This window comes from Mirounga leonina, unplaced genomic scaffold (assembly GCF_011800145.1).
Source record: "Mirounga leonina isolate KUSES-001 unplaced genomic scaffold, KU_Mleo_1.0 Mir_53, whole genome shotgun sequence".
Taxonomy (NCBI): Eukaryota; Metazoa; Chordata; class Mammalia; order Carnivora; family Phocidae; genus Mirounga; species Mirounga leonina.
This window is the reverse complement of record NW_023270807.1, coordinates 42,775,054-42,790,098: the sequence shown is the minus strand read 5'-3', so window position 1 is coordinate 42,790,098 and position 15,045 is coordinate 42,775,054. Positions and strand designations below refer to the sequence as shown.

Here is a 15,045-nt window from a genome sequence, read left to right as displayed (position 1 = left end):
GCATTTAGGACACAGTGTGCCTCTAGATGGGCTCAAAAAGAACTACAGTTTAACCCATTCCAAAGCACCAAATGATTATTTTAGGTCATGGGACCAGATGCTACACTTTCACGATCCTTCCTGACACCTCTAATTTTGGCTAGGAATCAAAAGAGTTGTTAAGATTCTCTTCCACTCTCTGACACATCTAATCCAAAACTGCCTATGTGAAGTGTCTCCAGAATCTTATATTGTTGCCTTTTAAATTCCCCTTAGACACAGGGGGGATATTGTTGCACTCAAACACATTGCCACCACAAGAATTAAAAAGTACTTATACTTTTATTCTACTCTGTATCAGTGCCACACACACACACACACACACACACACACACACAAAATGGATCACTTAATAAGTTATAACATTCCATGTTTTAATAGTAATACAAGGACATAAACCATCATTTCCTGAGTTAACAGTGCAATGTAAAATTTAATCTGTATTGCTAATAAGACATTTTACGGCATAGAAATGTGATCAAAATGATCATTTACTTTATCATGTCATAAAACACAAGAGCTTACTGTAGAACAGTGATACACTTTAAATGGTAAGGAAGTTTGTGACTCATCACAAAAGATTCCTGTATGGACTTGTTGCCATGATAGATTCCAGGTCAGAGATCAGTAGTAAAATAAGTTATGGTACAAAATAAAGTCAACAAGTCATCTATACTGAAGGAACAGTTGATTTCATTGAAGAAACTGAAACCTGGATTCTAGCTGACCTTTTAGTTAGTATGTACAAAAATGTGCTCTTAAAAAATCCTAAGTAATCACAAATTTAGACAAAACAGTTGAATAAAGGACAATGACAGCTCTTCATTATGCTGTAAAACTATGGATCTCATCTTTGGAAAAGTTCAGATCATGCAGCAACCTGAAAAACAAATACAAAGGACATGTTTCTTTGGGAAAATGTTTAAAAATAAAGAAGTAAGATCAAAGTTTACCATCATAAACATAGTATTTTTTCATTTTCCCCGCTTAGCATGTACTTTCTAAAAAAAAAACCCCACAATTATCATTTCTAAAAAACTAATAATCATTTCTTGATATCATCAAATATCTAGTTAGTGTTCAAATTTTCAATTGTCTAATATATGCCGTAATTTTTTTTTTTAAAGATTTTATTTATTTATTCATGACAGAGAGAGAGAGAGAGAGAGAGAGAGGCAGAGGGAGAAGCAGGCTCCCAAGGAGCAGGGAGCCCAATGCAGGACTCGATCCCGGGACCCTGGGATCATGACCTGAGCCGAAGGCAGACGCTTAACCATCTGAGCCACCCAGGCGCCCTAGATGCCATAATTTTTAAGTTTGTTTAATGCCAATTTAAAGTCTACCCATTGTGATTGGCTGATGTCTTTTAGGTATCTTTTGAGCTACAATATCCCTTCTCTCTCTTTGTCCTGCAATTTCTTTGTTGACAAAATCAGATTTCTATGTGTTGAGCCTCCCAGAGACTTCATTTTGCTGCATCTTTATGGTGTACTTTAATAGCACATAATACCTGACTGCCTCTCTTTTTGAATGCTAACAACCATTGGTGATCTATGTACACATCCATTAGTTCATTAGGGACTAAAGTTGCTGACACCTACTATAATTCTTTCTTTACTTATCAGCTAAGGAATTCTATAGAGAAAAACAAACTTCTGCTAATTTATTATGTAGTTACTCAGTAGTATAGCTCATACAGAAAAGGCAGAATAAATGCATGATATTTTCTCCCCCTTTATTCACCAGTTTTCAAAGTAAGGAGTTGATCCTCCTAGCAGTCTATCTTCATTCTCCTAAACTGAACAAGACAAGCATCTGATTCCATATGATTTCACTCATGTGGAGTTTAAGAAACAAAATGAACAAACAAAAAAGAAAAAAAAAAAACCAGACTCTTGAATACGAAGAACAAATCGGGGGTTGCCAGTGGGGATGAGATGACATAGATAAAGGGGATCAAGAGTACACTTATTGTGATGAACACTGAGTAATGTACAGAAATGCTGAATCATTATATTGTATGTGTGAAACTAACATAACACTGTATGTTATAAAAAACAAAAAATTTTGCTGAAAACAAAAACATTTATTTAGTACTCACTATATGTAGTCACTGTGCTAAGCATTTCACATGCCTAAACATTATTATTTATTCCCTTGTACAGATGAGTGCACTAAAGCTTGGAAAGGTTAAGTAATTGACTCTAGGACACCCGATTAGTGATTGCAAGATGACTGTGAGTGGTAGAGCTGGGATTCAGATTCATAAGTTAGCAGCTTCTAGACATACACACATATTCAGACAAAATAACAGTATGGCATAGGAGCCCCAGGGCCAACTTGGTGCAACAGTCAAGCCTCTCCCTGGCTGAACTCATCCCACCTGTCCAGCCACGCTCACTGTCCCTCATTGGCTAGTGGCTTCACACTGGCCACGCCAGTCTCGTCTTTTGAATACCTGCATCCTCAAAGTGTCTGCTTGTTCCTCTGCCTACCCTACCCTTCTCCACCTCCTCTGACTGGCAACATTTTGGCCATCACTCAGAGAACAGGTCTTTCTCAGCATGCAGCTCCTCTCTCTCTCCAATACACTATCCTTAGGTAGAAGTAAACTGCCTCTTCCTGAATTTTCATAACACTTCGTTTTTACCTCTCGTAAGAGTGTTTATGATATTCTGAGTCATATTTTAGTTACCAGTGTGTGCAACTGTTTCCACCACTAGATAGGGTGGGCCTCGAGAACAGAGACTGTTTTATTTATCTAGGTAATAAACAAGTGGGTATTTAGTAAACGAAAGCACCTTTACTGAGCAAGTAATTATCTTGCTCTTTATATTAAAATAAAATCCATTTCTGAGTCTTTCTGTTATCATATCATACAAATTCAACAAATTTTCACCAAATATGGAGAGTATGTTTGATATGGTTATACATACATAGCAGACATGAGATTAACTTTGGAGGGCCTTAGGGAGTGGGCATCACAGAGTCATTTTTCAGGACAGCAAAAACTATGATATAGTAAGAGATCCAAGTAACTGCCAAGTAAGAGATACACCACATCCATTAAGATGGTCAAGGCAAGGAAATCAAAGAAATGAGTCTTAAATTAGATGTCACAAGGGCAGATGTTATGAATTGCAAGTACAGGCACTCTTCAGAGATATTGTGGATTCAGTTCCAGACCACTGCAATAAAGCAAATATTGCAAGAGGGCAAGTCAAATGAATTTTTTGTTTTCCAATGCATATAAAAGTTATTTTTACACTATAGTCTAGTAAGTGTGCAATGTCATTATGTCTAAAAAAAAAAATGCAATGGCATTATGTCTAAAAAAAAATGTAAAAGATCTTTGCCTGCCTTATTTATTAATTAAAAAATACTTTACTGCTAAGAAATGCTAACCATCATCTGAGCTCCCGGCAAGTTGTAATCATTGATTGTAGATCACCGTAACAAATGTAATAATAATGAAGAAGGGTGAAATATTGTGAGAATTACTAAAATGAGACACAAAGTGAGAAAACGCTGTTGGGAAAATAGCACCAATGGACTTGCTCGATGCAGGGTTGCCACCAACCTTCGATATGTTAAAAAAAAAAAAAATGTAGTATCTGCAAAGCACAATCAAGTGAAGAGCAGCACTGAAACGAGGTGTGCCTGTACTGATGTGAATCAGGCTACAGCTCACAAGGCAACTCCATGCAGCATGTTCGAAGGTGAGCAAAAGCAGGGATCCATAGATGATGATCAGGAACACTCCTGAGCAATCCTAGGCAAGCCAGCTAGTGCAGCACGGAAAGATTGGCCCTGAGGTAACGCTGAGAAACTAAAGCTGTAGAGATTATAGTCAATTTTAAAAATGCAGACATACTAGGATCTTGGCTCCCTTCTATTCAGTTCCACACACACCGAGGCTCCAGTGTGCAAGGAAGTGGGCTAAGCCTTGCACGGAATGAGAACGAGAAGGAAGAACCCACAAATAGCCCATCATTCATGGGAGAAAACAACCCACTTCTTTAGGAGGCTGGACAAAGGATTCTTCCTCAGTCAGTTAATTGTGCTAAGTGGCCTTAAAGACAGTCTCTTTCAATGCTGAAGAGTTTATGATTCCCATTATTTCAAAGGATTATTATGCTGCAATCTATAAAGCAAGCATTAAGATACATCTAGAATAGCAGTGTCGATAAAGTTGAAGAATGTAGCTCTTAGCCTTTTTCTTTTTGAAAAATTATTTTACTTCAAACCATATTGTTAGTCTTCACTATAATTTTAATAGTTTTGTTTTAACTTTGAAAGATTAAAAGAGTTTAAATTGTAATATTTTTTAAAAATTTTGAGAGTACTTAAACAAAAGAACATTTCTGAAGGTATTAAAATCCAGAAATAAACTTAAATTTAATTAAAATACTTTTAAAATGCAACATGGAAAGAAACATTTCTCAATGTCTTTATTTATTGAGGTCAATCTTTTTTTTTTTTTAATATTTTATTTATTTGACACAGAGAGAGATAGCAAGAGAGAGAGAAAGAGAGTAAGAGCACAAGCAGGGGGAGCGGCAGGCAGAGGGAGAAGCAGGCTTCCTGCATGAGTAGGGAACCTGATGCGGGGCTTGATCCCAGGACTCTGGAATCATGACCTGAGCCGAAGGCAGTTGTTTAACCAACTGAGCCACCCAGGCGCCCCGAGGTCAATCTTTTTCTTAATTAAAATTAAAAATAAAAAAGCAAGAGAGAAAACTATCCAGGAAAATGTTAGGTTTAGTCATATATCAAAAACAAGGAAAAACAGGGCATTTAAGGCAGTCATATTTTAAAATCACCTAGACACCCAATAGTGGCTACATTTAACAAAATATTTTATTTTTATTTATTTTTATTATTTATTTATTTTTTTTATTTATGTTATGTTATGTTATGTTATGTTATGTTAGTCACCAAACAGTATATCATTAGTTTTAGATGTAGTGTTCCATGATTCATTGTTTGCATATAACACCTAGCGCTCCATGCAGTATGTGCCCTCCTTAACACCCATCACTGGGCTATTTTAAAGTGTCATTTTAGATTTAAATCAGAGCAAGGTGAATTTCAAATAAGATGAACACCACCACTGATGTTTCATTATCCAGAGTCAACTCTCAGTCTTTGCTTATTTATGTTCCAGCCTCTCCTTCTGTCTTACCGTCTGGCTTTCAATCACTATAATTTACTAGCTTTTGCCTAGTTGCAGAGAATGAAGAAAAGTCAAAAGCTACAAAGAGATGAACAGTGCTTATTAATTCCTATATGTTATAAAGCTCTGGTGGAAGAAGAGGTTGAATCCAATGTCCCACCTAAGACTGTGGCACCAAACTTGTGAATATGTGTCCATACTGCGGGTCATTAGCAGAAATCATCACTCACATCTAACTCCATGCATAAACCTGGCCTCCAACCTCCTTCCTGCATGAAGGTTAAAAACTTTACTGTTTTCTTAGACCGTAACAGACTATTGCAGTGTCGGTTGGTGTGAATGGGAAGAACAGAGGGCTAAGTCAATTGCTTTTTATGGAAGATTTGCATAGAGTATTCTTTTCCCTACCACATTGCTACTCACCTTATTCCTTGTTCTGTGAATGGTGTTGGTCCACAAATGCAGATGAGGACTCTGGAGTTGTCTAAACTTCTTTTCAAAAATTGAGAAAGAAGAGCTGGTGAAATGTATCCCCGTTTGCCATTCCATTCAGAAGTAGGTGCTGAGAGAACAAATTCAACATCAAATCTAGAGAAAAGAAACATTTTTTAAAAGTCTATTATTTTAAACATATTATTAGCATGTTTCAAGTTCATGAAAATGTTTTCTTTTTTCCCCTTAGAGAACAATTTAATACATTAAGATTGATACACTTGCTAGAAAAGCACTAGAAAAGATTGGAAGCAAAGATTTAACAAAAACATACAGGTAAATCCATATTTACTAAGGATTAGCTTTTGCTATGGATAAGAAGAGTAATCTGGCATTATTTACTGAATTCACTAGATAGAGAGTTCCAAGGGATCTCAGAGAACTCCACATTTCTATTAATAATCTGCTTGTATAAATCACAGTACAGAGCAATTCAATGACATGTACATTTTTTTTTTTTAAAGATTTTATTTATTTATTTGAGAGAGAGAGAATGAGAGACAGAGAGCATGAGAGGGAGGAGGGTCAGAGGGAGAAGCAGACTCCCCGCCGAACAGGGAGCCCGATGCGGGACTCGATCCTGGGACTCCAGGATCATGACCTGAGCCGAAGGCAGTCGCTTAACCAACTGAGCCACCCAGGCGCCCAATGACATGTACATTTTAATCTCCGACCCGAACCTCTCCAATGAGTTCCAGACCCAAGAGAGCCTATTTGACTTCTTACTATTGCTGTCTCAACCGCTTCAACCTCAACTTATGACCTCCCTACCCCACACCTGATGTTATCCTTGTGAATGGTGACATAGAACTTGGTTGCCAAAGCCAGGAGCCTGGGATTTATCCTGGGGACCTTTTCTGCCTCACCCCCCATAGGCACACCCTCACCAAACCCTACTTGTCTCAGTCTTCACATGCTGCCCATCCTCTTTCTTTCTGTCAATGCTTCTACCATGCCCCACTCTTCACTTCTTAGCTCAAGCATCATTTCCACAGGGGGAAGCACTGCAGCCCATCAGCCCTTTGTTACATGTGTTGGAGAAATGTCTTTCTTTCCCTTTTCTTCAGCTTGTAAATATGTGGTCATCAAGATGACTATTCTATGAATGTCCACCTTCCCCGTTAGATCATGAGCTCCACGAGAACAAGGGCCATGTTTGCTTTGGCTGTCAATGCATCCCTAGCAGCCAACACCCAGGAGTCACTCAAGTACTAAGAAACCACACATATGAAAGAAAAAGGAAAGATACAGAATTAAAATGAGAAAGAAGAACATCAAACCAAGTTTCACAATGTAACTACAGGCCATTTTTTCCCCATAGTTCTGTAATCTGTTGAGTGAACTGCTGGTAAAGAATCACAGTAAATAAAAAATTTCATGTTGTACCTGCTCTCCGATGTAGCAAACACAATTCTTACCATTTTTAGTGGCATCAGATCAAATGATTTTCTACCGTTTCCAGTGAATAACTGAGATATTTTCTCAAGACTAGCAGAAATGCATCATCCATTAATGTCAATCTTAAGAAAAAGCAGACGTGAACAGTTTCCCTTGTGAGGGCACCTGGGGGGCCAAGGACCAGAATGGAAACAAGATGGGGTCGGTGCTGCGCCCCTCACATCGCTGTGCTGCAGCCGAGTTATGGTTCCCAAAAACTGGCACGAAGCACAGTGGACCAACTCAGAGTGCCTGCTGGGGGTGAGAAAACCAGTCCTAGCTCTCACCCAGATGCCAGCCTCTAGGTCTTATTCGTCCATTTGCAGGACAAGGTAGGAGAACTCTGTGATCCCTATTCTAATACTCTGATTTTATATTTAAGAACCCTGTAGAATTATGTTTATTTCTTACCTCTGAGGCTCCCATGTAGTTTTAGCAGCACTCTAATCTACTCTGTACAAAAGAGCTTCCCCAAAGATTTTCTTTCACTAACTGATTTTTCCTTGCTAGCATGTAAAATTAAGATAGTTTTAGGTAATTCTAGAATATCGTATTTGTTTACTGCTCCATGAGGGCAGGATCCTTGCCTGCCTTATTTAATACTGGACCCAGGCTTGGCTTGAGGTAAGTGTGCAAGAATACCTGATGAATGAATAAAGAAATGTATTTATAAAGAAGCCATACTGATCAAAAATAAAAACTGCACTTAGAAGAACAAAAGTCATATGTTGGCATCTATGAAATCACATTAAAAAATGTATGTGAATTCGTAAGTACATTTTTCTGGAAAGATCCATATAACCTTTGAACAGATTATCAAAGGAGACCCAAAAGCAGGTGCAGAACTACTATCTTAAGACATTTCCAATTACACATAGACAACTGGATAAAAGATAGCAACTGCCTTGCTAAATTAAAAATAAAAAAGTGTCTCCTCTGGCTCTATTTCCAACAAGTCTGTCACTGGAACAAAACTGTGAAGATACATAAATCAATAGTGGTGTCCCTCTCATCTGAAAAAATTCATAATTTTCCTTTACTGAGATGTTTAAAAAATAAAGCCTATCATTGGCATACTTTCTGCAGGCATCTACTAAAGGGTGGTAAATAACTGAGATCCTTACATAAATGATGTAAACTTCTCATGCATTTCACATTTATTCACACAATGGTCCCTTGGCCATAACTTTTGGGCACTCAATGGAAAAAGTGAACAGCCACATGAATGCAATTTTTAGGGATATTGTGAAGAGGCTGCTACCTTGCTTATCCCCTTTATAGGACTAGAAGAGCTTACACTGGAGTAGAAGCCATGCCAAGTTAAGACTCAAGAATAGTTAAAAGAGGGACTCCTTTTTACCCAATCAAGACACAGATGGTTACTATGGAATCCTCTCTTCTGGATTATTCTGAAAGGCCAATTTACCATCTGAAACAATTATAGCCTTGAGGCATAAGGGTAAATGTTCTGAAATTCCTTCCTGCCCTATGATTTCAAAATGCAGGGAAGGACTAGAACTCTTGAAAACATTACCTGAAAATAAATTAGGTAATCCATAAAGTGCAAAGCAACAAAAAAAGAGAGTGAAGAGAGAGAAAATAGACCTGCTTCTGGAAAAGGCCCGTGTGTTCTAAATGTCAGTGGAAATAAATATGCTTGTGAAAAAAGTTCTTTTAGAGTAGACTGATAATGATCTGAGATGACAAATCTTGACATACAAATGTATTCATTCAGTCTAAATCCTATGCAGAGCCCGCAGTCATCCAACAACCGAGGTCCTCCTCTTTCAGCCAATCAGCTTCTGAAACCTACCTCCTTCACATTTCTTACACACGTCCCCTACCTTCCCATTTTACTGCCACAACTCCACATCAAGCCCTAGATCTCTTGTCTAAAATACTGCCCTAATGCCCTCAGCCCGAATCTATCTGACACATCACTGCTGTATTAGTTCTCCTAAAAACCCAGATCCCATCTCAAAACTTTCTGCTTACAAAGCTTCTGTGATTTGTCACTGCCCAGAGAATAGTATTTCAGGGTATCCAGGGCCTAGATTTCTCTAGATAAAGAAAAATATTAGATTATATGGTATTTGTCTTTCTCTATTTTCTCTATTTTGTTTGCCATTACACAACTGCATCTGTGTTGTTGCAAATGGCAAGATTTCATTCTTTTTTGTGGCTGAATAATACCATATGATTTCACTCATACACAGAATTTAAGAAACAAAACAAATGAGCAACGGAAAAAAGAAGAGAGAGTGAGACGAACCAAGAAGCTAACACTTAACTATAGAGAACAACAGGTGGTTATCAGAGGGGAGGTGGGTGGGGATGGGTGAACTAGGTGATGGGGATTAAGGAGTGCACTTATCATGATGAGCACTGAGTCATGTACAGAATTGTTGAATCACTATACTCTACACCTGAAACTAACAGAACATGTTAACTATACTGGAATCAAAATTAAAAACTTAATTAAAAATACCAGAAACAGCAAGAAGACTTGCTATTTGCTCACAGGAAAACTCACAAACTAACTCACAAAATAAACAGTTAGGGATTAAAATTTGATAAAATATATGTATTATGGAAACACTTCTCAAAACGAATCTGATGAAATACTAGTGTTCTTCCTGATGTTAATGCTAATCCATGAGAAAAGGCTAACCTATCAAATGAGTTTGGGACTACTGGGTTAAGAAAAGTTAAATAGATTTCTTCAAAATTTCTCAAAACCTTGAATATGCTAATTTCCAGCAAATCTTCAAGAAGGTAATATAGTATACATTCTTTCTCAAACTTTTTATTCACAGAGCCCTTTAGAGGGGAACACATGAATATTTCAAAAAACACATTCCAAGAAACACACCATTTGAGGGACATCTGGGAGGAACAGAGTGCTTAAGGGTCCAGATTAGGGGCCCACATATCTGAGCACACCACAGGCTAGAGAAAAAGGGGCTCGGGCACATTTTTCAATTTACTTGTGCCTCTGAAGCCATCAGCTTTTGCTATCTCAAGTGGACTGAAACACTGCTAGTCCTGATGCGGAAATCAGAGTACAGAAACAGAGCCAGTCATTATCTACAGAGCCTGTCGGTAATAAAGGGAGATGAGCTTCCTTTCCATGTGGCTGGAGCTTTCCATGCCCACTTTGTACACACTTATTTGATATACGAATTATACTTAAGGTCTTCCATTCCCTGATTTTAATCTACTGTTTCTTCGGCTGCAAAACAAGAAGATTCAAAGTGATCACCACTAAGATTCCTTCTAAATAGATCTAATTAATGGTTTTATTTTTGCAGTTATTTCACATTGTTCTCCATCATGCACTGTATATAGTCCAATGAAACTGGACTGTGCTCTTTTGCTAAATGCTGAATCACTCAACAACATACTGGCCCTCGTGGTTTTTTGCTCCTAAAATCCTGTTACCCAAATTCCTTTTGCTGTTCACAGAAATGCTAATTGCTTCCCAAAGCCCAACTCCAAAGCCCCTTCCTCCACTGAAGCTTTGCCATCCCCACCCTCAGAAAAGCAGATCCACTCTTTCCTCTTCTTAGACCTCTATAACACGGGATTTGTTCCTCTCAAGGTACAGACTTTACAGTTGCTGCTGACCCTCAGAACTTCTCCACCACTAGGGTATTCTTACTCACTCTGCATCTTTTCCCAACATTAAGCACGTTTTGTAAATAGTGAGCACAGAGACATCTGAAGTGATGCAAGTGATCCACTGGTGCCTATAACGGGGTACACAATCCCCTGTCCTTTGTGCCCCACTCCTTTGCTGCTTGGAACACCTTTCCCTTTCTCTTTCCCTTATGCCCTAAACATTAACCTCATCCTTTCTAAAGGAAAAATAAGGACACTAACATATTAAGTGTGCGGGGTACAATATTCTGTGCTGGGTACTTGACCTTGCTAGAGGCTATTTGTCAAAATATATCAATAGCCTTGGTATTCTCTGATCTGATGATTCTTCTGATGAATTTTTATCCTGTATAGAGAGGTACAGAACAACTTCTGATCACTATGCCAAACAGCAGGGGATTGGTTAAATAAATCATGGTATGCTTACATGACTGAATATAACGCAGCTATGAAAAGTCATGGTACAGCGCAGGTTTTCCCAACTGGCACTACTGCCTTTGGGGATGGATATTTCTTTGTAGCGAGAGGCTGTCCTGTGTGCTGTAGGAAGTTAGCAGACTTCCTGGCCTCTACTAACTAGATGCCTTCCGTGGTGAGGATAAAAAAATGTTCTCAGACAAATGTTCTTCAGTTCCGCCGAAGTCATGGCAGGGGGTGGGGACGGGATGGGGGGAGTGGAGGTGGCAGCAAAAATTACTCCAGATGGAGAACCACTGGTTTAAAGTATTCTATACACAGAATAGGCATAATACACTAAGTAGAAAATATAGTTATAAAACATATAGTCAGTATGACTACATTGTTTAAAAAATGCAAAACAAAAAGATGAGTATGTATACGTGCACACGTGTTTGTGTGTCAGAGACAGATAGCTTTACTAAAAGAAGGTTATTTTCTCCAAAAATGACTGCTCTGAAACAAAAGGAAAACATTTGTTACATTTATATATTACAAAATGTTGCCCACAAGACAATCTCGTTGTCAAGCTATCCCACCCCTCAAAAATCATTCTGCAAAAGCTGAGAACTCACACAGCTAGGGCATTCTGCTGGGATGGGACCTCATGCATAACACCGTTCAGTAGTCAAGAGAAAGATAAGTGAAATTTAATTTGCATTCCAGTTTACATAGTAATTAGCTACATCTACTACCATACATATTTGCCTTCTGTTTTCTCTCAATTTTCTTAAGAAAAATAAATGTGTGAGATTTTGCTAGATCTGAAATGTTGTGAATGGAGTCTTAACTACTGGAGTTAAGAGTCAAGTGTAATAACATACTTGGACAAAATTCAAGTAAGCTCTTTTCTGCTCAAATTTTATACTTAATGGAGGGGCTCCTGGGTGGCTCAGTCGTTAAGCGTCTGCCTTTGGCTCGGGTCATGATCCCAGGGTCCCGGGATCAAGCCCCGCATCGGGCTCCCTGCTCCAGGGGAGGCCTGCTTCTCCCTCTCCCACTCCCCCTGCTTGTGTTCCCTCTCTCACTGTGTCTCTCTCTGTCAAGTAAATAAAATCTTTAAAAACAAAAAAAAAAATTTTTTTTTAAAGATTTTATTTATTTATTTGAGAGAGTGAGAATGAGAGAGAGTACATGAGAGGGGGGAGGGTCAGAGGGAGAAGCAGACCCCCCGCCGAGCAGGGAGCCCGATGCAGGACTCGATCCCGGGACTCCAGGATCATGACCTGAGCCGAAGGCAGTTGCTTAACCAACTGAGCCACCCAGGCGCCCAAACAAAAAAAAATTTTATACTTAATGGAAATTTGATTGAAATAGAAATATCCCAAAAAAAGTTCTTATGATATACCTGTGTTTTGCACAATTCTACTGTTTAGCAATGGGGGTAAATGAAGAGATACATTCCATGGACTGCATTAGAAAATAAACCAACACAGTATCTTGTTCACTGTCGTACCCCTGTATATAGGCACATGGTAGAAGCTCACATGTATTCAGTGAATGAATGTTACAAATATGCTAATTCTGGGCTTGGCACTTACATATACACTCCCTCATTGACCAAACAATTCTATGGTGTAGGTATTGATATCCCTATTCTACAAATGGAAAAACCGAAGCCTTAAATGCTAACTGAAATACAGATGTGACTAACTAAAATAACCTTATATTAAATCTCAACTTTTACTTTCCTTTTTTGTATGGGACTCAATAATCAATAGTGCTACAAAACCCATCTACAAACTTTTATGGCTAGCTTTCTCATAAAGCCTCAGAATATGGTAACATTGCTGATAAACACTCCAAAGCCATCTCTACAAGCACAGGCTTTCTGTTTTCCAGTGAGGGCCCAACAGGAGTCTCCAGGGAGCATACGTTATACAACGTTAGACGTCAGTGCCAACAGAGTGCCTCATGCAAGGACAGCTCTGTCTCCGAGAAGAGGAAGGAGGAGGTCAGTGAGGGGAGAGAGAGAAAGGGAGAGAGAGAGAGAGCACACACAGGAGTGAGAACGGACAGCAAGAAGAGAAAGGAGGAGAAGAGGGAGGATAAAGGCAGGCCAGAAGTCAGAACACTAGCACTTCTCTCTGCAAGGCACCAGTTAGACCAGTCACCCAGATGTGAAAAAGGGGTCTTGCCTCACCTTCAACACTCCAGCCTATGTAATCCACCAACCCAAATTATGCAGACCAAAACAAAACGAAATGAAATGAAACACACTGTATATTCAGAGGCTGTCAACACATTTCTTTATACCAAATACTTCTTAAATCAAGTTTAACTCCTATTGGAAGACTAAATGGACAATGTCTGTTCATTCAAATAATGGTAAATGCATCTTCTTGTACAAGGAAACGATCTTAAAAAATAAATTTGTCAAAACACTGCCAGAAATACTTTTTTTAAAAACCTAAAGTAAAAAAGCCTAGCTATGCTGTTTAAATTATTTTAAATATTTGGTTAGGAAAACAGGAGCTCACACAGTTAATACAGAAACAAAACACAGGTAGGTCGAGTTCTTCTAAACCACAATTCAGATATCTTGAGGTAGGGCTTCCCAGTTTTCAAGGCAGTTATACAATCTTCTCTAATCCTCACATTACAGCCTTATGAAGTAAACAGGAAATATGTCATTATTTTATTTTGAAGATAAAGAGGCCCAAAGAGCTAAGTAATTTCTGAATAAGTTCCAAGCTAGTGAAGAGCAGAATGAAAACTCAAAATTAGGGCTTTAGGCTTTTTGATACATGCTGCTTCTAATTTTCTAATTTGAAAACAGCAAAAAAGACACTTGTAAACCCAGGAATTTGTATTTCTCTAAACCATGCTCTAAACTGCCATATAACTACCTAAATAATAGTAAATGCTCTTAGAGGTTTATGGTTTAAGTATGTAAGAAGACTAAATACTTCAAGGATAAATAAGTTCAGGTCGTCCTTAACTTGTGAATGTTATTTATGAAGAGAGAAGGAAGAGGAGGATGGAGGAAAAGCCAGAGGTGGCCAAGCATTCCCTTAGCTAGGATGCTCAGAAAGTATGCACAAGAAACGGAGCCCCTGAACAGCTGAGTTTCTGACGTCTTTAACTCTAACTTTCAAAAGGCCTAGAATTTTATCTGTAGTGTACGATCCTCAGCGTATTTACTTCATGTATTTTGTGAATTCGGGGCTTACAGAGCCCCGAATTTCTTAAAAATAGCTCTAGAAATGCTTTAGAAAGTATGACAGCTAGTCCAATTCACTCTTCTAAACAATTCCTTTAAAATTTCCTACCACTTTTAAATCTGCTTAGGGCACATGGGGCACACGGCCATTTCAATTATCTTATTTCAGCTGGCTGTGCTAGGGCTTTTTTTAATGAAACAGATTCCCATGCTCTTTCATTTTACCACAGTTTGGCCTGACTCAAGCTTTTCTCTACTGCCTATCCCAGCAGTTTCCAAGGTGCGTACTGAGGACCACAGCCATGAATCAGTGTTAACGTAAATAGACAAAAATAAAGAAAATCTTAAAATCTTAACAATGTATAAGGAAGCCCCCATCTTGAAGTCACAATGGACATTAGCATATTAAAGGCACTAAGAAATACTGTACTAAAGAAAAATACTTATTTTTGCTTAGTCCATCTCATCACATTTATTTGATTTGTACCCACTATAACAAGAAAATCTTGAATTATCAAATTGGCTATACTATGTCATTTTAAATGAAACCCAACTCAGTGTAAGTCATACAAACGTAAAGCCCAGTATACATTTTATTGATACATATATGATGTCATATTAA

General features: G+C 38.3%; 1 protein-coding gene across 2 annotated transcripts in view; it reads right to left on the bottom strand.

Moving 5' to 3' along the window:
* Positions 1-392: 392 nt before the first annotated feature.
* LOC118001146 (cytochrome b5 reductase 4) overlaps positions 393-15,045 on the bottom strand; it is an 85,583-nt gene continuing 70,930 nt past the window's right edge. For both annotated transcript variants that reach the window (XM_034991130.1, XM_034991131.1), the window contains 2 exons: positions 5,639-5,803; positions 393-919 (listed from right to left, as the gene is read on the bottom strand). In XM_034991130.1, coding sequence (XP_034847021.1) covers positions 865-919; positions 5,639-5,803 — 220 coding nt within the window. In that variant the 3' untranslated portion in view covers positions 393-864. The remainder of the gene's footprint in view (positions 920-5,638; positions 5,804-15,045) is intronic.